Source organism: Sabethes cyaneus, chromosome 3, assembly GCF_943734655.1.
Source record: "Sabethes cyaneus chromosome 3, idSabCyanKW18_F2, whole genome shotgun sequence".
Taxonomy (NCBI): Eukaryota; Metazoa; Arthropoda; class Insecta; order Diptera; family Culicidae; genus Sabethes; species Sabethes cyaneus.
In genome coordinates this window covers 188,196,840-188,223,231 of record NC_071355.1, presented here as the reverse complement: position 1 = coordinate 188,223,231, position 26,392 = coordinate 188,196,840, and the positions used below count along the sequence as shown (strand labels likewise).

The 26,392-nt window shown below is 40.6% G+C and overlaps 3 protein-coding genes across 4 annotated transcripts in view; 2 read left to right on the top strand and 1 right to left on the bottom strand.

Moving 5' to 3' along the window:
• The window catches only part of LOC128740505 (E3 ubiquitin-protein ligase lubel), a 51,755-nt gene extending 50,317 nt beyond the window's left edge, over nt 1–1,438 (bottom strand). The window contains exon 1 of the mRNA XM_053836049.1: nt 1,191–1,438. Within this exon, the coding sequence (XP_053692024.1) occupies nt 1,191–1,196 (6 nt within the window). The 5' untranslated portion in view covers nt 1,197–1,438. The remainder of the gene's footprint in view (nt 1–1,190) is intronic.
• The window catches only part of LOC128744429 (uncharacterized protein KIAA0513), a 31,949-nt gene extending 10,260 nt beyond the window's left edge, over nt 1–21,689 (top strand). The window contains exons 1-9 of one of the 2 annotated variants that reach the window (XM_053841446.1): nt 9,899–10,719; nt 18,889–19,009; nt 19,151–19,261; nt 19,322–19,579; nt 19,640–19,893; nt 19,957–20,146; nt 20,205–20,517; nt 20,590–20,684; nt 20,749–21,689. In XM_053841446.1, coding sequence (XP_053697421.1) covers nt 10,477–10,719; nt 18,889–19,009; nt 19,151–19,261; nt 19,322–19,579; nt 19,640–19,893; nt 19,957–20,146; nt 20,205–20,517; nt 20,590–20,684; nt 20,749–20,819 — 1,656 coding nt within the window. In that variant the 5' untranslated portion in view covers nt 9,899–10,476 and the 3' untranslated portion in view covers nt 20,820–21,689. Of the gene's footprint in view, nt 1–9,898; nt 10,720–18,888; nt 19,010–19,150; nt 19,262–19,321; nt 19,580–19,639; nt 19,894–19,956; nt 20,147–20,204; nt 20,518–20,589; nt 20,685–20,748 lie in introns of those variants that run through there. The other variant, XM_053841447.1, reaches the window with a different exon arrangement.
• Nucleotides 21,690–24,772: 3,083 nt separating this feature from the next.
• LOC128740504 (uncharacterized) lies at nt 24,773–26,392 on the top strand. The gene has a single exon (XM_053836047.1). It carries the CDS (start codon nt 24,773–24,775, stop codon nt 26,390–26,392), a length of 1,620 nt encoding a protein of 539 aa, XP_053692022.1.

Here is a 26,392-nt window from a genome sequence, read left to right as displayed (position 1 = left end):
ACTTTCTAGCATCGCACGACAGATTCTACGCAGACGTTTCGCATAACTTCGACTCATTCTTCGATTTGATCTAAACCTTGCACTTTCAAAAGTTCAGATCCCGGTTGCAAAATCTGTCGCCGTTTGGCTGACGTGTCGACGTTGGTCGCTGTGGCGTCACAACCGGTAAACGAGGTGGAAAAGATCTGAATTCACATTTGGCTGCGACGATCCTTTCCAACTACTATTGCACCGCTTTGAGTGCTCTTGCTATTTCACACTTTCCTTGTATTGTCGCGGCGATTTTTACCAACACCAGAGCAACGCACAAGCCGGTCATGAAAATGGCATGTCTGAAAAAATCTTCTTTCTATTCTTTGTCTTCGTATAGCTGTATTACTTTTCTTGCAAAAACTCAATCACTGACTGTTCAATCAATGCATTGTTTTCTTTTTCGCTATTATGCAATATTTGTTCAGCTGGTTCGCACAAATAACGCTAAAATCATACGCATCCTGAAGCTAGCATGTAGATCAAAGGTTAACTGCATCCTGCCGCGTTCCACGCTGCGAAGTGGGAAAATCGCTCAAAACGCGCATTTTCCGCATTCTATTCAAGTGGCGACAGCAAAATACCAACGTTTACCACCGATTTGCTCGTTTTTTGTAGACGACAGCGCCTTCTAAAAGTGGCTCAGATTTGAAGTTGTGCTATTCCAGCTTTTGTGAGAAGATTTGCGTAAAAGTGTAGATTTTCTATCTGCGCTTTTCACATTTTAACACTTGAGTCGCACAGTGAGGTAAACAGATTCGATTAGGTGTCAGCCTAATTGTTTTTCTTTTAATCTTCTCGGTCGGAGCTTTTACCTTTGTTGTAGAATAATTAAGATAAATATTAAAAATTAAACTTCTAAAACTGAAAGATCGAGTTCACATATCTCTATGGGTTTTTTTTTAAGTTTGAATTCAAGAGTGATGATTTTTTTCGGTGATTATTATTAAATTTCAAACTAGCTTTGCAATTTTTGTTTAATTTTCCCAATTAATTTTGGTTGCATTGTTTTGATTTTTTACAAGAATCAAAGAAAACAATGGTAGAAATTCGAAAAATATTAAATTTTAATGCAATCTGGTCTGCTGCGAACCACTGTGCGAAGATGTCTTCTGCGGAAAATCGCCTTTCTATTTATATAAATCTGCGCACACACTTACACTCATCTTATGAACGCGCAGTACATTTCCCGGGAGCACTATATTAATAAAAATAACTTTTTTTTTCACTTTTGGCCGAACTTCGAACTTATTTCTTAACGGATTGAAGCCGCTTCCAGTGAAATCTGTCCACGATAACGGATGCCAAATCGATCGTCGAACGCCGAACGCACTATCGTACGGTATCCGGCGGATATCTGCAACGACTTTTCCCAGGGGAAATTTATATAACGCCGCGCGCGACCACCACCGAGAAAGGTTTGTACGCCCAGACGACTCGAAACTGACTGATCGTGCCAGCCAGCCGTCAAGTGTCGATCGCACGGGTCCAATACGCTACCGTCTTGCAGTGGGACGGAAAATGCGTCCGAACTGTTTCGTTCAGTTCGGACCGGGGTGGTTGATTTGTATTTTTTTTTACAAAAGTGAAATTTCGTTTCAATACTCAAAATTACTTATAGTTGTGCTGCAGCTATATAGTAGCTGCAAAGTATATTACAGTTTCTAAACTCTTTGATGTTGTTGATTGGTTCAAAGCAAAGCATTTTCACAAAATGATAAATTTTTAAGCAGACAAACGTGTAAATTAAGAAGAATTGCGTGTAATTTGTGTAACTTATGCAAATATTTTAGTGTAAAAATATTATATCTTCTAGAGTTTGTTCTAAATTTGCCTATTTGTTTCTCACCTGCATACTCAATTCTTAGGTAAAATGTACCGTCTTAATTGCATGGCCCAAGCTGGTTTTCCATACATTAACAGTCACAATACAGCAATGGAAGCTTCATTAAGTGTGAGCGCCATAAGGAAATTTAGAAATATGAGCCCGAAATAGCGTGTCAGAACATTGGTGAAGCTGTTTTATTCAAGTTAGGGACTCATTTTGCATGCGTTGTATTTACATTTAATCATTTGCATTGAATTAACTCTTTTTGTTCGTTATTTTGCGATTTTACAAAATCGGCCACCATTAAATAAATAATATACGTCCTATAACTTGCATAGTGACGAAGTAAAATAAATAGTACTATTTTCTTTTTAGTATGTATGCAATTATATGAAAGACTGTGCCACTAAATGGATTTTTACGAATAATGCATTGTTGATAAGAATTATTTATGTACGATAGTAAGAGAAAATAATTAGGCGTGGTACACTAATTACGTAACGCAAAAATTATGGTTTTTTGACCCCCTCTCTCCCCTATGTAACAGAAAGTAACGCTTGGCATAGCCCTTCCTTTAAATTACGTAACGTTAACTAAACCTCCCCCGCCCTATCATTGAAAGAAAATCGTACAATCCATTTAACTTTTTTTGGTTCTGCAAACTCAAGAAATGCATCGATTTTACATTCTTATCGAAACTACTCTGATCAGAATGTCAATTTTGAATTCTGATCAAACTATATGATTTAACATAACCAGGTCTGTGTTCAAAACAGGAATTTTGAGCAAAATGGATTTGATCAAGTAGAATCGAGGCTAAAATCATAGAGTTTCTCAGCTGAAACAGCAATAAGGCATCACCCTATGTTGTATGTTGGGTTAAACGGTTTTCAGCTGCTCAGATCTATTTAGCAAAATATAATTCCGTATTTTTTAATTTGATAAATTTGTTACGTAACTCTTCTCAAGACTCCCACTCCTCCCTATGTAACAAAAAGTAACGCAAGCTTGACCTCCCCCCCTCCCCTCTGAACGTTACGTAATTTGTGCATGAAGCCTTATTTACATTTTTCAAGTATTTTCCTTTAAATACTTAAAAAAAGTTTAACTTCAATAACTTTTTCAAATTTTACTTGGTTGAGACTTTACCATCAAATAAGCAAGATTGAAGTCTGTCATTGACTATTATTGCGGTGACATTGCTGGATTACTGGAAACGTATCCCAATGCAATGCAAAATATTTAATCCAAGGGATAGAGATCCGGTGATGACGCAGGTCATTCTTGTGAAGATATGAAATGGAGTAAATTCTGACGGCACCACTCTTGTGCTGATTTTGACTGATATTGGATGGCCACCTTATCTTTGCATATAAACGATTATTTTGGGGACTGTGAGCACCTTAAAACCTAAACATGTTTTCAATAGCAAAAGAATTTCACTCTTTCAAACCTTTAGCCTGTTTTTGCTTCTGCATTAATCCATGAGCCTGTTGTTCCCAATCATGTTTGATGATGTTTTTGACAGTTGATTGAGATACATTCAAATCCGTAGTCATTAATCGCCCGGATTGTGCAGGATTCTGGTAAACTCACTGCCCAACTCATTTTATCATAATTAGGCTGATTTAAACGTATTCGTTTCGCTGCATCTTTTCATAGTATGGAAGCCTAAGTAAGAAAACTCCTTATAGGATGGTTTAGAATACTTCCACAACACATGCTAAAGGTATTGACTTCAGTTAGCGTTAAATACATTACATATATTTTCTATTCACGTGTGCTTTAAACAAATGGAGTAATTTGAGTGATTTTTCATGCGATTACCCTGTCTCCTGGTGCTGAATCGCTAATCGTAGCAAGTTGTGTATACACAAACAATCTGACAGCGTTATGAGTTGTTTTGTCGCAACCATGGCGAAAACAGTCAAGTAACTACGTTCTATGTTTTGTTCGTACTACCTGTCACACCCAGAGTGAAGAAGTTATCCTTCTATGATTCTGGAGAAACGCGAGATTGTCAAGCGGATGCTCGGTTCCGACCGCCCGTCGCTGGTGCGGGACCCTAAAGTGCAGCAGAGGCTGAAGAGAAAGAACCTGAATAAGGTTGCATCATTGTTTCGCGCCTTGGGCCGGGAGGTTGAGGCAACCGAATATCAAACGTTGTACCGAGGACCGCTAACCCTCCCAATATCGATTGATAGAAAGTTTCTGGGCGATCTACTTCAATAATTTTGTGGCCAAAACGGACAAGTAGCTGATCGCCAAGGCCAAGGTGCAGAACATCTTTTCATCAGTTAATTGCTATTGCTAATTGCATCAGTCATTTTATTGAAGCACTGGAAACCGTAATTGTCCAAATAATGTCCATTATTGGTAGTTGCTGGTCATCCTAATACGCTTGTACATTCGACACTTGTTTTCGCATAGAGCTAAAATAGAAAAAATTAATAACTTTACAGGTTATAAGAAAAAACTTGCTGAAATCGCCTCCGAGTTCACTTTTGACTATCCAATTCTTCAATTTTAAAAACAAATGCAACGTACGTTGATAGGAAGTTAGTTAAAAGGACAGAGAATTTATTCAGCTACTGGTCAGTACTCATAGGTAGTTAGTCCAAAATTTTCACATTATTTACTTTACGTTTTCGGCGACAATCCGCTTATCGAATTTATGCCGAATTCACGAGATGTCTCCACGTTTCTCGGTTTTGGGCTGCCGCTCTCCAGTCGCCCCTAACACCTGCTGTTTTAGCATCCACCGCAACAACGCTCATCGAACGGCTACGGGGCTTGCCTCGAAGTCATCGGCCTTTTCCGGGTTCTCTGCTAAATATTATTTTTGTTGCCCAAGCAACACAACTTGTTATAGAACAGTATAATATTACATATATCAAAACTTCTCTGTTACCTGAAAAGCGCAAAAAATTGAAGTTTAATGAAACAAGAGTTGAAAGAAGTATGTATCGGGTTATTTCATACCAATTTAAAACGTAATTATAGCGTAAGCTACAACTTGTTCTTCCAGTAGTTTAAATTTAGTAATGGAGACGTAATAAAAACTTCGTGTTGACATGTTAACAAAACAAACATTATACATTTGATATGAGCTGTCAAATAAATTCGTATTATCCCAAAACATCTCAAAACCTTAATAATAAAGACATATGTTTTCAAAGTACGTTTATAGTACTCCTAAAAGACTACTTTACACGAATATTATTTTCTTACTTGTTTTGTGTGTTACTTGGGTGGTATCCCATCCGGCATCCTTGCTATGTGGCCAGCCCATTGTAGCCTGCTATGTTTTAGTCGCTTCACAATATCCGCATCTTTGTAAGCAAAGCAAAGCATAGGTGCAAAGCATAGGTGGTCTGGACAATTGCGGGGCCAGTTGCTACGATCCTATTGACTCTAACAGCCTCTCCCAGTCGAGATTTGAACATACGACGACTGGCTTATTAGGCCAGCGTCATACCTCGGAGCCAACTGGGAGGTTCTTTGTATACCGTCAAACGGGGTAACTTGCAACAGCGGGGTAACATGCAACAACGCTATATCGATCCAATTTATTGTACTTTTTGATCTCTTACTTCAATTTTTAATCTATATCAGTCACTGAGACTTGTTGTTAACAGATTTAAGAAGCCTTGGATACTGTTATGGTGATTTTTTGCTGTTTTGGTGATTTGTAAAAAATCGCACAAGATGATGTCAAACTCATCGTCAATTTTTCGTTTGTAAAACGTTTGTGTCGCCCACAAGCACTTCAAATAAAAGAAGTTTAACATGCATTTTTTATAGTAAAATGAATAATAAGGAAACAAAATAATTGATTTATGATTACTAATTTTGTTTATCCTGCTTGTTACCACATTATTCGTAAAACAAGCACTCAAACGGGTAACTTGCAACAGCTGGTGGATATAAAAAGCTGTGTTCTTGGATATACCAAAAATGGCTAAAGAAGAGGCTAAAAAGAAAATATCCTCACTGAGAGAAATCGACCAGCAATATGACAGTGTCTAATTACGATCACTCGTAACGTAATGAACATTCATACATTACGTAACCAAGATATCGATGATTTTCAACTCCCCCACTCCACTTTATGACGTGATTTTGCATAGTGGATATACGACGTGTAATGAGTTACGCAACTCCCGCTCCGTGCGTTACGTAATATGTGAATGGTCCGTAAAGAAGGCAGTTCTATCGGATCCAGACAAGGAATATTAACTGCGTGATTAATATAAAAAGTTTAATTCGTAATTCTCCGTTACGGGGCTCATATATTATTTTAACCAACGTGACGTAGGACGTTTATGCGTATATTCATAGCAAAAGCATTAAAAATCGCAAGTCGGATTATCATTTGCATATTCAAGTCAAAAGTAACTCATTCAAATCATTAAATTCGTTCAATTTCCAAAAAAATATTGCTTGTTGCAAGTTACCCCGTTTAAGGGGTTACTAGTAACAAATTAGTTAAAAAATTCTACAACAGCCAATATTGATCGCATATTTTTTCTCAATATGTGAAATTGTTCTATCCTAGACCTCATAACTTTGTATTAATTAAATATCCTCAAATGTACTACAGACAAGTTTTTACTTGCACTAATAGTTGAGAACTGTTGCAAGTTACCCCTTTTGACGGTACTTGGTATATTTCCTGATTCATGCGCCTGCACCACAGTCCTTCGTCGAATACGCCGCCAAGAATTGATCGCAGGATCTTACGCTTAAAAACGCCAAGAGCTTGTCGGTCGCTCTTTTTCAACGTCCACACTTCGTGGCCATAGAGTACTACTGGGAGAATGAGCGTCTTCCCGAGCAGGAGAAAATTACTGAAGAATACCTGATCCAGATATTTTTTGGTGAATAACTGTATATCTGAATTTGGTATTGACGAGCTTGACATACGAGGTAAAATAGCTAAAATAATAGCTAACAATGTTCTACAAACATTTAAATAATGACTGGTTTTGTTATTACAATATCTGAATAATATCAAATGTTTTTGCTACACGGGACGTCAATTGATATATTATACCACAATAAGGCATTTACAAGTCATTCTTTGTAGTTTCATAGCTGATTCAGTAATTCATTTGGTATAGTACAAAAATGTAAAATAACTTATTAATAGCATATTGAGGTATCATATCTCATCGAGTTATTCATAAGTTATTCTTTATAAAAATGCTATATCTAACGAATATCAAATTTAAACATGATAGCTGAATTTGATATTCATTAGATATGGATGAGGTATTGGCTCCTGCTCGGGTTATATAGCGCTAGTCTGAAAATAGCTTTCTTGATACCGTCATCTCCGGGATCAGGGAATCAAAAACCACGAACGCACAAGAGACAAAGATATTGTCCCTACTTGAAAATGTTGCAACAATGTATGATGAAAGTTTGTCACTACTGCATGGAAGTTAGGACAAAGACAAGCTATCATAGCTGTTTAACGTGGATACAGATATTTCATGACAACTATGTTGCCTGCGAAAAAGAAACACTGCTGTATGCAATAAGTATTCTACGCAACAAAAGCAATCCTAATCATGTCATATTGTGTCGGCAGCGGCAGTGTTTGGTAGTTACGAAGGTAACGTTGGTAACTTTTGTACGCCAGACTTTAGGTCAAAGCAAGCTGGTCTTTTTCTTAAGTTTTTTTGCTGTTTGTCCTTTTAGTTCAAATTACTGATAAAGTGTTGACTTTAACCAGCCGACTGGAGACAAAGACATATTTTATTGTATACCTGCATCATCAACATCAAGAGCTTGTGAGACCGAGTGTGTATTAAAATATAGTCTCATCGAAAGTTGTCCTGCTTGCTGGTGTGAAGGGTCATTCCTTTGTCCTATTATTTTGTTATTGTGATACATTCTGGTTGCTACGTATGTTTGTTTTATAGACAGAGAATAACTCGTTTACCGCTCTTCGTTTTTGTCGGTTCTTTCTGCGTGTGAACAATGATATTTTGATTCCCTGTCCGGGATAATTTGCAACGGTGGGGTTAACACTTTTGCAGCACTGCATTTTGCGCATGCCGTTTTGAATAGCTCAAACGTATTTGTGAATTTACATAATTATTTTTGGCCAACTACTCTTTTTAAGAAGGACCAATTTGCTTGGTGATATGATATGCCTATGGCTACAGAACCGAAGGAGATAGCGGCTTGATTCCTTCAAACAAAATGTGCATATTCATTGTATGTGAAAGTGCTTAGAAGCCAAGATTTGTGAGAAATAAACACGAAAGGAGATATTAAGAAAAAAACGGATTTTTTAGATCCCCTCCGTCCAAAAAACCTTAAATTACTTCATCCTATCAACCATAAGAGATAAGACTTTTATTTCTTCAGCAAACAGCTCTGTTAAACACCTCCAAAAAAAATTTTTTTGCCTTTATACATTCGCCCAATTTTGTATGAATTTTTTAAAGTAAGTAAGTCGATAACCTTTTCACACCTTCGAGCACATTTTCTCCATCATAATCAAAGCTTCTTTTTAATTTCCATGATTATTTTTAAGTCTCAATTCGGCATTCTGATCTATATCCTACGTCAATAGTCACCAGAACTTTAATGTTGTTTGATTCATAAATCAATCGGTAAGAATTAGCCGAAAAAAGTGCTCTGACGATTTTCAATAAGCTGCAAAAATGTCACATTCCAGCGTTACGGGACACAATTAGCACCCATTGTTACCCTGTGAATCGCCTCCGGTTTCACCAAATTTTTGGCAAATACTTTGTAAAATAGTTGTTAAAAGAGTACTTTATTTTCCACTAGAATGCCAGGGATTTAATGAAACAGGAACCGATCTGCATGGTAGGGATAATGTCCCGTAACGCTGGAATGCGTCAAATGCAGATAAATGTATGCGCTTTAATGGGTAACGATAATTAAAAATTAGCAATACTGGTGAATTTACCGATAGATTGGCAGAAAGACAAATCTGGGATTAAATCATCAAAAAGTTTTTCATGATAGCTTTCAAAGCTCATTTCTATGAATTTTGTCAACACACTTTAGAGACACATTTTTACGATTAGATAGATGATAGATGTAAATAGATAGATTGAAAGATGTAAAAATACAAAAAGTTGCAATTTCTCTGAATTCGGAAAAATACCATTGGTTCTAATTCATTACGCGATAATTATTATCTCAAAGTAATGCCTTTCCACATTTTTATTGTACAACAGGCTGAGCATTTTACTCCATTTTTGCTGCACCCTTTTCTACGTTTCGTGGCAAATCAACCACGTGGTGCGATTGTTGATGTTTACAATTTGTTCCGACCCATTTCACCACGCGCAAACGCGTCCAATTTATTGACGAGTTTTTCCCGTCAGTCGTTCGTCCCGTTGTACCCATCGTAGAGAGTATGTTTTGGTTTCATTCCTTCTGTCCACATTATTCCACATTTTCCCTACACCCACGCACTGTTGCAAAGGAGTACTTTTTTCACCACCCACCGGTCTGTACTTACTGACTGTACTAGTTGTCGGTTGGGTTTGTGTAGGTGATGCCTTATACCACCCACCACCGGCTTTTGGGCTACCAAAGTGACAGCCGAAAAGTGTCAATGATCATGTTTATAACGTTTTTAAGTGTGTTAGTAGAACTTCAAGTCGCACAAATAACTTGTATTTGTGCTATCCAATATCTGCATCGGTTCTAATCGGTTTTTGCTCGGTTAGAGTCGGCTTTTCGATAGTGTTCTGAACCGTAAAAATGAAAGTAATGGCGTATTTTTTACCCTGCTATGGAATGAAAATTATATTTATCTGGTGTTATTAAATATATGAGTTATTTACAACATATGTATTCTGGAAGAATTCACAAAATTTGTGGAATGCGACTGTCGCGACGCGTCCTCTTCACATCTGACAGGTCACTAGCTCAGAGTACAATTCTGTTCAGCAGCGAACCGGTCCGAATGGGCTAGCACACGAGCGGAAAAGTCGCATTGAATCAGTTTTCATGTAGCTTTGTCGTAGGATAGATGGCTTGTTTTTCTGTGGTTTTAGTGTAGGGACTGGAAAGAAGAAAAAGTTTGATGTTGTAGTTTACTTTAATTGCTTAAAATTTTATCGTTGCAAATCTCTTATTGTTCCTGTTAACCCTGAACGCCGGAAGGAAGCCTTGGAAGATATCGATTCGATAATCAGGAAAATTCTAACTCAAGTCAAGGAAACTCGTGTCAAAGGAAACGTCGACTGAAGAAAACAAGTGCTGGAGTGCAATGAAAAGCAATGTGAAAAGTTCAATGTTATGAGCCTTGAGTGGATTACATAAATTTTGCCTTTCCCCTGGAACGCGAAAGGAAAAACAGCAAGTGATAAAATTAAACAGCCAAGCTGGCGTGGTTCTATCTTGCAATGCAGCATAGTAATTTGATACCTCGACACAATTAAAAGGCTACACTTCACCTCTAGTGAAAATTGGTGAGTTCTATTTATAACGCTGTATCCCGTTGGTGGTGCATGTTTTGCTGCTGAAACTCACTGTTCGGAGAGCACAAAAGAGGGCTTGCCGAGCGACAAATCAACAATCAATCGAAAGTGCATTGTCGGTCGAGCTGTCGGCAGGGCATGGATATTGCAGCATTCGCATCGACAATGGCCACAAAGGCTGCCGCCACAAGGGATCGCGCAAGCCAACCGGCTGATTTCACCAGTGGGGAAACGTCCGGTTCGTTCAACGGGGCAACCGCCTCGGACGTCAGGGCCAACAAGCTGAAATCGTTTATGGGAAAAACTCCCAGTGCCATCAAGTCCAAGTTTCTGTCCGTGCTTGGCAACAGCACGGAGATTATTAATGGGATATCGAATAAGGTAGGTTATCGCCGGAATGTGTAGCTGGATTCTCCTTTCCTTCTGTTCTCCATTGTTACATGTCACCCGAGGGAGGCGCACGGTGTTTAGTGGTAATCGATTTTTATAGTTGTGTTAAATTAACATATTTTGGTATGTGAACGAACCTTCGTAGTACAATTTTTAAATAGGTTTTGCTTGGCGTTGAAAATGTTATCAGTCACTGAATTACCTAGCAAATTAAGCACCTTGCTTATTCGTGGATGAAACCGGTTAGCGTTAAATAAATATTTCTCATTCGACACTTATACGCAGCTAGGAGTACACAATAATAGTGTTTGTTTCGACCGATGTGACAGTGGATGGTTTGTCAGTGTTGTACTACGATAAAGTAAATCACTGATAGAAATCCACATAACTGTTTTAACAAACTGCTGATTTTATTTAAATTACTTTAAAAAAGTTCACGTAATCAATAATTTCTATTGATTACACCCGGAAGCGTTTCCTAGTAGAAAATTGAAAGAAATTTTCAATCCTATTTTATTCAAATTCTGTTCTATCGACCTAAATTGGAAACTCCCACGTCCTAAGACTGTATAGTAATGTCTTGAGCATACACATTGCTAGAGAAAAGCATTCGAAATATCTGAAGTATTCCGTTTGCTAGCAAGCTGGAATAATATATCGGCACCGCACATATCACGATGTTTCTAGATGAAGCTGAGGCGGTGAACATTTACACATTTTCCGGTTCGTTGATTTTCGTACGGCAATTTGATTATCGGTTGCTGCTGCTGCTGCTTCTGCTGTTGCTGTTGGATGACGACGAGATTTTCTCCTAGCATCAGCAAACAGCATCGAATGGAAACGTTAAAGCGCACCTAACCGCATGATGAGCATAAAATTCGATTGCAGCTTATCGAAGCGAGGGGTCAAAGCTTAGGAGCTGTGGAGAAACGATTATGTCTTATTATTTGCAGCAAAAAGTTTGAGTTGGGGATGTACGAGGTTATATAAGTTGAATCGCATTCCGACCGATGAGATATTTTAATATACTGGTAAGATTAGAGCTTTACACTTGCTTTTATATTTAAGCTTTAATATTAAGAAATCATTTATTATTATACAACACGCTCATCAGATGTAATATTGGTATGGTAAATGACTACATAATATTACACTGCATTGGGAAGAGATTGAATTTGAGATAAATTCAACAATTTATCTTTTTGATCAGGAAACAAAAGGCCATCAGATGAATAGGTGGTACGTAAATGTGTGCGACAGTTTGTTAATACCTATTTTAATAATGTTCACAGTACGCGCACACCATGCTGCTCTGTGAATAGAGTACACATACGTGCAGTTTTGCTCTATAACTTTCGGCAATACAGTTTTTAGTTTCATAAAGATGACGAAGATATGAACGGTTAAACACATAATCAATAATAATTTTCATGATATTTTTTTGTATGACTACCATCAACGTTGCAATCATCATTTCATGGATGAAAAGCAATAGTTTAAATTGTATTCAGAATCAAACCTATGCTAATGTTGTTGTGAATTCCTACTTTCCGCTTTATATTAATCGTGCATAACAAATATAGGATGAAATTGTTCCCGGCAGTCGCTCTGTTACTAGGAGGCATTACTGGTGTTTGCTGCTAGGTAGGTTTTTTTATATAAATTAGAGCTTACTCGAGCACACCATGACCTGCGATAAACCAGTGGAAAACTAGTCATTCAATATCAATAAATAATTCATTGCAATTTAGCATTAGATTTTACCCATATGGAAATGGTCTTGCTTGCTGCTGGTTTCATTCTGTCTAAATATGTGTTTACATTATTATAACATATGATTTACATTGGAAGATTTGATAAAAATAATGCCATAATAAGAATATAAATTGACATCGGCCATAACTAGTATCAATCTGTTAAGAAGATTTTATGGATATTCATAGAATTAGTTTTTTCATCTGTATCTTCTTCCCGCTCAGCTCCTTAGAAGAAACGGTACTATCAGACACCTGAGAAGACAACTCAGGGTGTGGGGTTTGGTATCCCGATCCTCCTAATGGGGCTTTAGGACCCAGACCCACTAAAACTCGAGTCTCCAGCTTCAATCCCCCCTGGCACCACCTTCCCAGATAACACAAAACCGTAATAGAAAGTTCACTTTCTATCGTTTTCATGTCAATTTCACATTGGAATTATATAATGATTAGAGTATGTCAAATCGAAGTGAACAATAAGTTGTTTTGCAGTCGTGCGTGTCTTCATATACAATTCATGACTATGAATTATAAAGCAGGATAGACAATTGCAATATTTGATTATATCTTAATCATATATTCAGGAGTATTTAGTTGCGTGTTATAAAAACTGAGCAAAATAGAATTACAAATAGTTGTCAAAATTTTCGCACGTATATCGCTTCCACTTTGGTACATATATGTTCTTATATGGCGTGAAATATAACTTTTTCGTTCAGATATGATTTCGTATACCTCAGTTGCAATCGAGATATACAAACCAAATGGTTTACTGGGTTATTGGTATTACTTCAGGGAGGGGTATTGTGCTTAACGCACCCTCTTAGATAACTACTGGACTATGGTAGTTAGGCTATTTACTCGCCGTTGATCGGCTCTCCAGCAGTTTTGTAGCTCAAGTACAATCTGGGTAGCAGCCGCATTGACCGCTCCCCAGACGTTCGAGCTAGAACACATCCTTTGGGGTAAGTTGTCCGGAGTAGTGTCCTCTCCGCTTACTGCCTGCATGTTGCTTCTCGCGCCCTCGAAACGAGGGCATATAAAGAAAACATGTTTTGCAGTTTTTTCAACATCCACGCATTCGGAACACGCGGGGGACTCCGCATGCCCGAACTTGTGCAGATACTGTCTAAAACAACCATGCCCTGACAGAATCTGTGTCAGGTGAAACCCGGATACTTCCGGAATAAGTCGATGTGTCCATCAGCCCTTTGTGGAATTAGACCATGCCCGCTGCCAGGTAGTCATCGAGACCGATCCTGTGGTACTCCGTATGCTTCTAGTTCCACGTTGGTTGAAGTATTCTACATCCTCACTGATGTTGATGCCAATAGGCATCATACCCGCTAAGACGCAGATTACGTCATATGAAACTGTGCGATACGCACTCGCCACTCTTAAGCACATGAGACGATAGGTACTTTCCAGCTTACCTGCGTAGCTTTTGGTTCCTAACGCCGTTGACCACACCGGTCCACCATACCTAAGTATGGACTGGACCACGTTGGCTAAAAGCCTTCGCTTGCTGCCATATACCGCAGAGCTATTAGACATCATACGAGACAATGCCGAAATAGCTGTAACCTTCTTGCAGGCATAGTGGTTCCCGAACTTGAGCTTGTTGTCGTCCATGACTCCTAGGAGTTTTAAGAACCGCGTTGACGAAATAGTGCAGTCCCCGGCGCTGATATTTCCTTCCTGCACTGACTTGCTGTTGTTCACCACGATATCTCACGCCGAGCGTAACAACTGCGCAATAGCGGATACCGGTCCTCTTACGCTGGATTGCCACCTCGGCTGTCTTAGTGACAGACAAGATGGCATCCACCGTAGATTTGTCTTTGCGGAAGCCGAATTGGTTCCTTGACAGACCGTTTGTACCGTCCGTGTACTGTACGAGTCTGTTAAGGATAACCCTCTCCAGCACCTTGCCGGCAGTATCGAGCAGACAGATCGACCTATATGACGAGGGGACACCCGGAGGTTTTCCCGGCTTCGGCAATAGGACAAGGTTCTGTCGCTTCCATCTGTCCGGGAAGTGGCCATCTTCCAGGCATCTACTCATTACTGCTCCGAATAATTCGGGAGTCTCCAAAAATAGGCCAAATTCGGGATTCCGTCTGGTCCCGGTGCCTTGCTCACCTTTAGGGATTTAGCGATCTCAATGAGTTCCTCGTTCGTAACCGTCGCTTCCTCCCCAACCTCTAAGCCGCCGTCGCCCACGTTACTTTGGATGTTCGGCAAGGAGGTCGACCATCCTACGCTATGGTCTGAGATACTGGAACGTCGGCCGTGGAACGACTCAGCGGCCTGAGGCCAGGGCCTTGGCTCGTGGCGCGGAAAGACGCCCTCGATGATTCGCTCCAGCATCTCTGGCGATCGCCCTGCGGGCGCCATCCTGCCCTTGGTCTTTGCCATTACCACCCTGTAGGCATCACCCCACGGGTAGGCATTAGTACTGGCACATAACCCAGCTAGCATTTTCATACGTATAAAAAAGGTAAAAATTAGCATTACGTACAGAAATACATAAATAAATCGTATTTCATGCGCAAAATTGGCATATCCGTACTATTTTGGAGACGATATACGTGATTACAAATAATTTTGAGTGTTACGACTTTATGAGTATATTTATTTACGATCATATCCGATTAAGCGCGAGTCGTTCCGTACTACTCTACGATTTTGTGCTGGAAATCGTATGTATGTCAGCCATCATCATTATATACGACAGAAAATCAACTTGATCCCACTTTATCCAGCTTTAGTTGCGATTTCGAGTTTGTTAGGAGAAATTTACGATAGTTTTCGTACATTGATATATGAGTTGGTACTAGCTGGGAACCTTTCAAGCGTTTACTAGCTTTTATCCCACTCTTAAGCGCTGCGCGTGCAGCAACAAGTGCTACTAGACATTCAGCCCTACCTTCGTCTGAACGAGCTCTTTGCATAATTCTCCTCACACGAAAGCACGCTCCGCGGGGTTCCGCAATTTCAGCTGTCCACCAGTAAGCCAGTGACCTCCCGTACCTAGGTCGGTTTTTCCTAGGCATACAGTACCTCAGTCAAATGATCAGCGTTCGGATCGGACATACCGCGATCACCGCACTGTCTTCGGATCGTTTCCACAAATACTTCGGGGTCGAAGTATAATGTCTTCCATCCACGGGTGGTTGGAGTGTCGGCCCTACTTGCCGCCTGCCGCCTCGTTATCTAACCGATACCATAGCGGACCGCCTGATGGTCACTGTGAGTGTAGCCATTGTCTATCCTCCAGTCTCCTATCAGACCAGGACTGCCGAAAGTCACGTCGATGATAGACTCCGCACCGTTCTTACTGAAGGTACTTGTGTTGCCGACGTTGACCAGATCTACGTTAAGCTTTGCCAGAGCCTCAAGCAGAATCCGAGCCCTGTGGTTCGTGCAACGACATTCCCACTCTACCGCCCAAGCGTTAAAGTCGACCGCCACAACCACCGGCTTTAAACCAGTTAGCACAAATGATACTCGGTCTACCATCCGCGTAAACTGCTCGATAGACCAACTCGGCGGAGCATAACAGCTGCAGTAGAACACTCCCCTCACTTTGGCAACCGCAAATCCCTCGTCTGCAGTTGACACAATCTCCTGAACCGGGACCTGCTTGTCGTCCATATAGCCGCCGTCCCAGACCTATCTGAGACCCAGTTGCCGTTTCCGGCAGGGACGCGATATGGATCCGAGATTATGGCAATGTCCATTGCTGACTCAGAAACTGCTTGGTTTAACAGCTGCTGAGCTGTGCTGCAGTGGTTCAGGTTGAGTTGTGTCACTTGCACTATGAACGTGGCTTAGTCGCCGGCACACCGGCCGAGTACAGATCAGGCACTTGGGAGGCTCCGCGCAGTCCCTTGCTTTATGGCCAGCACTGCCACATCTCCTGCACAACTGGCTCCTATCTGGTCCCTTGCAGTTCCAGGCTTTATGTCCGTGCTCGTAGCACCGGAAGCAAGCTTCCGACTGCTTGAGCACGCTCAGTGGGCATACCGACCACCCCACTTTTAGCCTAGCAGCTTTCAGGGCTTCGTTTCCGTCAGTCAGCGGAAGTCGTATGATGGCTACCTGGGTCCAGGCCGGACCCTTGCGTAGGCGAACCACCTCGGTTTCCACCACCACTCCACTTTGCTCATTGAGAGCTTGTACGACCTCGCGCACTTCGGTGATCTCGTCCAGGTTCTTAAGCTGGAGAGTCACTTCTGGTGTGAGAGCACGTACCTGCACTCCGTCCCCGAGCACTCCTTCCGCTATGGACTTGTATGCGGAACTCTTCTTGGTGGTTTAGGTGGAGCTGTTTTTTTTCTGGAGCCTCCTCCGCCTTTCCTCTTGGCCTTAACCTGGGTCTTGGAGCTTCCCGCTGGTTCATCAGTTAGCTCTGCCAACTCGCTAGCCTGAGGGCTTTTACCGATCAGGCGTTTTTTCGGTCCACCAGCACCCCTGGTTCCCCGGGGACTGACAAGGGTCAGCTCAGCAATTTATTGGTCCTGAACCGTTTCTGGACATCTCCACATCCGCCGTGAAAGGCGAATTAATGGCATGGGAAAAGTTAGAAATAGTATCCCGTTGGAATCAAACACAGGGCTGTAGACAAGCTAAACAGTTTATCTACCCAAACCCTTCAGTAGCTAAAAAACTACTCCATTTAACTCGTAGTGAACTACGCACAATCACGGGACTCCTAACAGGACACAGGAATATCGGCAATCATCCGACATGCTCAGCTACATTTGATCTGAAATGGTGTGTTGAAAAGTGCACTGATGGGCAATCCATTATCACCGTCCCTGTGTGAACTATTCATGGCTAACCTTGAAAGCAAGCCGGAACAAAACCAGGTACTCCCAAAAAGATGGTGGCGATACGTCGACGACGTTTTCAGCATAATCAAGAGAGGAGAACTGGAAACCATTCTAGCAGCCATGAATGGCACACACAGGAACGTACACTTCACATACGAAATGGAAAAAGGCGGAAAACTTCCTTTCTTGAATATCCACCAGCAAAAAATGGCAGCTTTCCATCACATGATACATAGGATGGAAAGATTACCGTTAAGTGAGCTAGGGAAACAAAAAGAATTAACGTACATTTTGGGAATTGCGAAACTGAACGGATACAAAGAAAGGACTAACAACAGGACATCTAATGAGGAACTCCTTTGTCGATGGTGCGATATAATCAATGGCCAATAGCAACAGAAGGTCGAGCACGTAGGTGACCCAGAGTCCCAGCTTAGCCAACGACATCTGGACTGTTAACAAGAACCTGTCCTGGAAACAGGTGAGAACCATGGCGGGTAACCGATGACAGTGATGATCTCTGATTTTATTCGTTTTTTCTGCCGTCCGGCGGACATGTAAATTCACCTAGTCATTAGGCCGTATGAATAAAAGAGTTAGAGCAAATGCTCTCGTGCGATTTAAACGGGAAAAGCAAAGTAAACTGTTTTATTCATACGGCCTATTGAGTACATTTCTTCGATAAAGACTCGGATCTTCTTCTACGTCGGTAGTTCTGGTGAGGTTTCACAATGAGGAGTAGCCTAGTCTCCCAAACATGGTTTTCCAGCTATCATTTTGCAATTTTTCGTCGGTCCTACACACGGGCGGTATCCTACGCTTATGATTATGCTAAAAAGCAGAACTTCTCTAAATTGAACTAAAGCTTTAAAAAACTCAACTCCCGAGTGGCTTTAGGTTTATATACGTCGTTTATACGTCGTCGCATGTTTTATACGTCGTCGTTTGCTCGTAGCACCATGCATGACGTTCTTTTGAAATGTCACCATTTGAAATATCTCATCTTCCTTTTGTTCACATTTACATCAATATTTTGCCAATAGTGGTGAGATGAGATGCAATCCTGCATAGAAAAGTCGTGCTTTTCTTGTTGAACGTTCTTTAACCCTCCTGTGAATTATTTATCTTGAAATCGCCATAAATCGCTGATACTTCCTTTTATATACTGATATATACTCATACCTTCTCATTACAGTCTAATATATATATTCATTCAAAAACATAGTTTGATTTATCATTTTAATTTGGGGGATTCATCTATTGCTGAAGTTGAAAACTTCTCAAAAACTAAGAAAAAAAGTGCACCCCAATATAGAAATCAAAGAAGTAGTCCTACTTCAAAACTTGGGCACTAGAGGGCAGTAATTGTTCAAAAATGTACATCATTAAAAAAAATTATCGATCTGATGAAGTTCAAAATGGCATAGACCAATAGATATTGTGAATATGACACAAAGCGTTTAATGAAAGCATAAACAAATTTCAATTCGCTAATGGTGAATGTTTTCTCAAGCGGAATTTAGTGCTATGCCAAACATTTAACACCATTGTAATTCCTTTAATTGCAGATTGATGCCGCCCTCAGTTTATCGTCCTCCGAAGATACGGAAACGACCGAGAACCGCAACCAAGCGAAGGTAGACAGTATGCTGAGACAAAAGTATGAGGCTTCCCACTGGAAGCACCCAGGTGTGTTTGAACTTTTGCCGGTAAATTAATGTATGCACGTTTGAACAACGTTGCTTACAGTTACCTATTATATCACTGGCATCGCGTCGTATTCGTTTGCGATGTAAAATATTTAATTTCCTATCCCATTTGCTTTTGTAGATGATACGACGGCCGGAAACGAGGTCGATTTTGAACTGCGGAGAGCTAAAGAGCGGCGAGCACATGAAGAAGTACTATCAGGACGATACAGAAATCCAGCATTTAGTCATCGTAAGTTATTTTTATTTGATCTTGGAGTAGCTCAACCAAGAGTAATCTTCGTATTTGCAGCAGTGGCAAACGGAAGTAACGCTCTGCCAGTGGCAGTGCGTGGAGAGGTGGAGAAACCTCCTGCAAACAGTATTAGTACCGAGTTTACTCACAGCAACTATAGCAATAATTCCTGTTCGATTGATTCGAAATCACCTCAACCGCCTCCCGGAGATGGAGAAAGTGATCTAGCAATGGAAGTGGCCTCACAATCCGTACCAGTAGTGGAAGCCGTTCCGTCCGGCAAAGACCATCTTAGAGATAACAAAATTGGTCAATGTATTTGTTTTGGCGAAGGTTGTCTCTAGGTGGATGTAATTGACGGGGTTTCTTTTGCAGGTATGCCTAGCAGTGCCTCAACTAGTGACAACGAGTCCTGCGTACTTAGTGCCACCCTGGAATCGTCTGAGTTGAAGATGTGGATCCGATCCGAGTCGGAGAATTCAGTGCCATCGTGGGCGTCCTCTATCAGCCTTGACAGTCAGTCGGAGGAAGCAATACTGGATTTTATGAAGCGTTTCGTGAAAATACTTTTCCGAGAAAGTTCCTCCATTACACTGGAGCTGAAATCCGATTTCGGTCAATACGCACGGGTTAGCCGGTGGTTTTTGCTTGGTTGATTGATTGTTATAGGTAGATTTTTTGATTTATTTTAGACGGAAACTGGTCGCCTGTGGTTCTCTCGCTTGGTTAACGCACAACGAGCCAAATCTAAACGGGTAGATGAATCGACCTTTTATTCGCTGATTCAGTATTTTGCAATTGTGTTGTTTGAGTGTGCCGAAAGTGAGGACTTTTCCCCGGCCAAAACTCTTATGAACATGTGCTTTACCTTCTATCATGACAGTAAGCTAGTTTGAATTTTATCTTGTGCTTCTCCCATCAACCACTTTTCCTCTTTCAGTTGACGTTCCTGGTTGTGAACCATACCGTGAGTATTTGTACACCTATTTGCGGGATCAACCGATTTGGCACTCGTTGCGTTTCTGGAATGCGGCCTTTTTCGATGCTTTACAAACCGAGCGGAAGCACCGGCCGGTTCCTCCGACGAAATCGACAAATTCGCAAGCCAGAGCGGATGATGCGACCGGTTGCCACGTACTTGCCGTGCCTGAAGCGGAACGATCTTCGTCAACCAGTGCCTGTGACCGGACGGATCCATTCGAGCTGCAGGAGGACAAAAAGTTCCATCAAAATCTTAGTTTCGGACAGTTGGGGCAAGTTAAATCTATGAAATGACAGTCAACAAATTTGCTCCATTTTATTAATCTTTTCATTCTGATTTTCAGAAGTTTCACATGTAACATGCATGCCTTTGGCCTTAGTCGGGAACTGTGTTATGAATTTCTTATGAAACAATGTGTAATAGCAAATTTAAATATTGGTAACTTTTTTGTATTCACTTGAAAATTAGATGGGCATTATTATATCATATTTCCAATTTACAGAACAGCAAAAACTACTCAAGGAAAATGTTGACCGAATGTACCGCGAGACGGATCCCTGGCGTGAAAACTAGGAACCAGCATGCTTTGGTTTGGAAAAAAGTTTGGCTTATTTCGTTCTAGACAATTTAGGCTCTTATTACATAGATTAAGTAATTTTTCTTCACCATAAATAGAATCTCCTGTTTCCAGTCATTCGAATGTGCAAACCAGCACAAGCGCAGTACATAGGGCAAAGTATATTTTAATCTCTGGAATGTTGTTGTTTGAAACATAGGATGTAAGGAGGTGGAATACAAAGTATTTGTGATATATTTTTGTGATTTTTAGCTGAAAAAAATGTCTGTTGATATCATTAGGTTACTGTTTTATGAAGCACAGATGCTGAGGCGTTAGCCACAGAATCGGTTTTCTAACAATTGTTACCGCTACAATCGTCGATCGATTCGATACGAGTAAATCGTAAAATGATAAGTATTTTCTAAGCATTCCTGTTAGGTATGAGTAACTAAAATCAGACAAAGCTTATGATAGGTATGGAAAAAATTTTGCATATTGGCATGGCAGAGCAGAGCAAATAGATTTGTTTTTGAAGGACAATAAAGAATACGATTTGATTCGCAAAGATAGCAATAAAATAGCTTCGAAACGAAAGGATTTCGAGTGTTTCAAAGCGAATATTAACGTGCTTTTTGGATTATTAGTTAGTATTCTGATAAGGAGAATTGTAATAACCCTCGCGAAAGGGTTCTTGTTAAAAGTGAGAGGTAGGTTTCCTTCTACCAAGGTAGGCAATAAGTAGATCAAGAAGAGTGGTGATATTAGAGAATCTCGAGAAAAGCATACACCAGCAAACGGATTGAAGTTGTTGCATTTTACATCAGATTTGTTACCAATCCAGAGTGTACGGCTTTGGATAGAAGCAGAGAAATATATTACTTCAATTTGACCAACAGTTTAATGAGAACGACATTTTTTTTCAAGATCATATTATTCATTTATTAATTTTGGAATGCGGTGGGAGCGAGTCCTACTGAAACGTCCACTTTTCACACTGAAATCCGTTTGTTCACCGTTTTTAAGCGGTTTAAGGCTGTATAATACAAAGTACAGCCAACGGAAACTCCATTGTTCCAGTAATATTGTCACTCAATAACTAAACCAGCAGCCGGGACATTTTAACAAGAATGCATTGACTACAAGTTTTGCTTTTATTTTAGAACTATACGTAAGTTCTAAAGAGTTAGGCCCAATTCCGTAACGCTGTGAAAATCTATACAGAAATAATAAAGCTCGAGCCGCTTAATATCTGGACGCACTGTTTTAGTGATCAGAAAGGGGAATATTTGGACAGCAGTTTGAACTGTTTCCTCCTTCAGTGCTGAATAATTGATCATGTTTAATTTGCTTTCAAAGAAGTTATCCTGGATGGAAGCCACGAACCGAATATTATTTTTGGGTACCCACTTCGAAAATCCGACGTGGTCGAGTTCAAAAATCGTGAATGCGGTTCAAATTGGCTAAATCGTTACAGTTTCGGCCTAATTTGGCCAACGGCCAACAACGAGGTGGATTTCTTCGTAAATGGCATCAATCCATACGAATGCCTTCAATTCCGTCCAATTGAGAAATATTGGGCAATTGTCAAACAAAAGTTGAAGAAGAGTGGAAAAGTGAATTCCCGATCAAATGAAAATAAACAGTATAATCTCTAAATAACAGTTTTATATAACAATATTTCTTTTGCGTTTTGTTATAAGCTTGGTTGGTTAAAATAACAAAAAATGTCTCAAATGTTTAAAAACCTGCGTTCTGCCCTGCTTTGTAACCAAAATGTAACAAATCGTGTTATAAATACCAGAACGAGATAGATTGTTTGTAAAACTTTTCCTTTGTCGCAACTTTTGCTATCACATTTATAACACACTTTGATAGAAATATCAACTGGAGCTACAATCATGTAATATTTTTGTTAGATCCGTTTTTAGCGTCATGCCTTCGGTGAACTTTAAAGACAAAATGCGTATGGCCATGTTGATTCGATTGATACTGCGTACTGCAGCGTTGCCACACTTTAAATTATAGGGATTTAGTTAACATACAAAGCAGCAAGCAGCACGGTTTTATCTATACCTATAAAAAAGGATTTGTCTGTCTGTCTGTCTGCCTGTCTGTATGCTCCTTATAGAATCGAAAACTACTGAACCGACTTTTTCTTGCTTTCGCGCCACCGTAAGAGCACCACAATAATAAAATTGGTGGACAAGACACAAACACGTATCACTCTTACAACATTTAAAGATAAAAACAATATTAAAAAAATTATTTTTACCTACGAGTCGACCGGTTTCAGGCATTCTATGCCTATCATCAGGACGATGCCGATGTCCAACTGATTACGCATTGTTTATCTGGTTGTATCCACGTCGAAGAGCGGGAGAAATTGTTAACTTGATCTCACTTTTTTGCCAATCCAAAGAGAGGGGAAATTATTGGTGGATCATCTCCATTCATAAGAGGTTTCTCTGCATTGGCGATATACATTGATTCCCATGCATTTAGCAGTGAAACCTTCTTAATGGTTTTGATTAATTTCGCACTCTCCCAATTTATTTTATGCCGTAATTCTTCACTGTGTGCTGCTACACTAGAGTCACATGATCGGCTGTGCTCCACGGCCTTCCTATGTTCCCTTAGTCTAATTTTAAATTTGCGACGTGTTTGTCCAATGTAGATAGCGGGGCAATCTTGGCATGGAATTTGATATATTCCAGATTGTTCCTCAAGCGGGATTTTGTCTTTGAGGTTGCACAACATTTCCCGTAGAGTGCAGCTGCTTTTGAAGGCTGTCGCAAATCCATGTTGGTGAAGAATGTTTTTGATCGAGTTTGTTATAATTGGATAAAACGGTAGGCTGATCCTAACTTTCTCATCGCTGTCTGGTTGAAGAGTTGTTGCATTCTGTCGGTGTCTTTTCCGTTCATGTTTCCGCAGGATTTTGTTCACAAAGTTGCTGTCATATCCATTCTGTCCGGCGATTTTGTGTATTTTCTCCCTTTCCGCATTAAACTCTTCTTCTTCTAACGGTATATTGAAAAGGCGGTGGGCCATCGAGTGGAATGCTGCTTGCTTTTGGGCTCCAAAATGGTTGGAGTCGGATGTTATGAAACGGTCTGTTGAAGTTGGTTTACGGTAGATGCCAAATTTCAAAGTTTTGTCTTCTTTTATTGAGATGCGAAGATCTAAAAACGGGAGTGTACCGTCTTGTTCTTTTTCAACCGTAAATCTGATCGAGTCGTGTTTCGAGTTCAGTAGGTTGAGCGTTTGTGGCAAATAGCGTTCCTTCACCAAAGCAAACACATCGTCGACGTACCGCTTCCAAACCCGGGGGAACATTTTGTCTTTTTGTATCTCGGTCTCAAAATCGCTCATAAATACTTCAGCTAATAGCGGTGAAAGCTTACTTCCCATGCTAAGGCCAAAGTTTTGTTTGTAAAACTTCCCGCGAAACATGAATAAGTTCTGCTTCATACACAACTGTGCCACAGAAAGATAAGCCGCAATGTGGTTCGAGGGGACTTGTTTTCGTTCTAAATGTGCACGTAAGCTTTTTAAGGCATCTTCAACGGGTACACTGGGGAACAGAGAAGCAACATCGAACGACACCATGATCTCACTGCGTCGTATCTCGAGGTCTTTAATCTGACCTACAAGTTCTATCGAGTTTTTTACACTCTTGCCGTGAGTCACAGGATATCGTTTGATCTCATCTACCAGCCAAGCCGCCATTTTCTCGGTTGGTGTACAGATGTTTGACGAAATTGGACGCATAGACAATGGATTCTTATGGATTTTGGGTAGGCAGTATAGTGAGGCGACCTTCGGATTCGGTACGTAAAGACGTCGCTCAAGCTTTTCATCCCCCATTAGCCGTGCCACTTTTTGCACGTGCCACAATATTATCAAACAGCTTAAAGAACGTAACGTGGTTTATTCCCGCGCTGATAAAGGAAATGCAATTGTGATCATGGATAAAAACGATTACGACTCGCGCGTACTCAACATGATCAATGAAGGTCCGTACGAAGAGTGTAAATTCAAAAATGGAAAACCCAAAGATCCTCTCAACACTATGATAGACGAGGCTAACGTTGTTCGACAAAAAGTGGCACGGCTAATGGGGGATGAAAAGCTTGAGCGACGTCTTTACGTACCGAATCCGAAGGTCGCCTCACTATACTGCCTACCCAAAATCCATAAGAATCCATTGTCTATGCGTCCAATTTCGTCAAACATCTGTACACCAACCGAGAAAATGGCGGCTTGGCTGGTAGATGAGATCAAACGATATCCTGTGACTCACGGCAAGAGTGTAAAAAACTCGATAGAACTTGTAGATCAGATTAAAGACCTCGAGATACGACGCAGTGAGATCATGGTGTCGTTCGATGTTGCTTCTCTGTTCCCCAGTGTACCCGTTGAAGATGCCTTAAAAAGCTTACGTGCACATTTAGAACGAAAACAAGTCCCCTCGAACCACATTGCGGCTTATCTTTCTGTGGCACAGTTGTGTATGAAGCAGAACTTATTCATGTTTCGCGGGAAGTTTTACAAACAAAACTTTGGCCTTAGCATGGGAAGTAAGCTTTCACCGCTATTAGCTGAAGTATTTATGAGCGATTTTGAGACCGAGGTACAAAAAGACAAAATGTTCCCCCGGGTTTGGAAGCGGTACGTCGACGATGTGTTTGCTTTGGTGAAGGAACGCTATTTGCCACAAACGCTCAACCTACTGAACTCGAAACACGACTCGATCAGATTTACGGTTGAAAAAGAACAAGACGGTACACTCCCGTTTTTAGATCTTCGCATCTCAATAAAAGAAGACAAAACTTTGAAATTTGGCATCTACCGTAAACCAACTTCAACAGACCGTTTCATAACATCCGACTCCAACCATTTTGGAGCCCAAAAGCAAGCAGCATTCCACTCGATGGCCCACCGCCTTTTCAATATACCGTTAGAAGAAGAAGAGTTTAATGCGGAAAGGGAGAAAATACACAAAATCGCCGGACAGAATGGATATGACAGCAACTTTGTGAACAAAATCCTGCGGAAACATGAACGGAAAAGACACCGACAGAATGCAACAACTCTTCAACCAGACAGCGATGAGAAAGTTAGGATCAGCCTACCGTTTTATCCAATTATAACAAACTCGATCAAAAACATTCTTCACCAACATGGATTTGCGACAGCCTTCAAAAGCAGCTGCACTCTACGGGAAATGTTGTGCAACCTCAAAGACAAAATCCCGCTTGAGGAACAATCTGGAATATATCAAATTCCATGCCAAGATTGCCCCGCTATCTACATTGGACAAACACGTCGCAAATTTAAAATTAGACTAAGGGAACATAGGAAGGCCGTGGAGCACAGCCGATCATGTGACTCTAGTGTAGCAGCACACAGTGAAGAATTACGGCATAAAATAAATTGGGAGAGTGCGAAATTATTCAAAACCATTAAGAAGGTTTCACTGCTAAATGCATGGGAATCAATGTATATCGCCAATGCAGAGAAACCTCTTATGAATGGAGATGATCCACCAATAATTTCCCCTCTCTTTGGATTGGCAAAAAAGTGA

Coding starts and splice junctions, on each gene's coding strand:
- LOC128740504 (XM_053836047.1), top strand. CDS start 24,773: ATGGATAAAAACGATTACGACTCGCGCGTACTCAACATGATCAATGAA.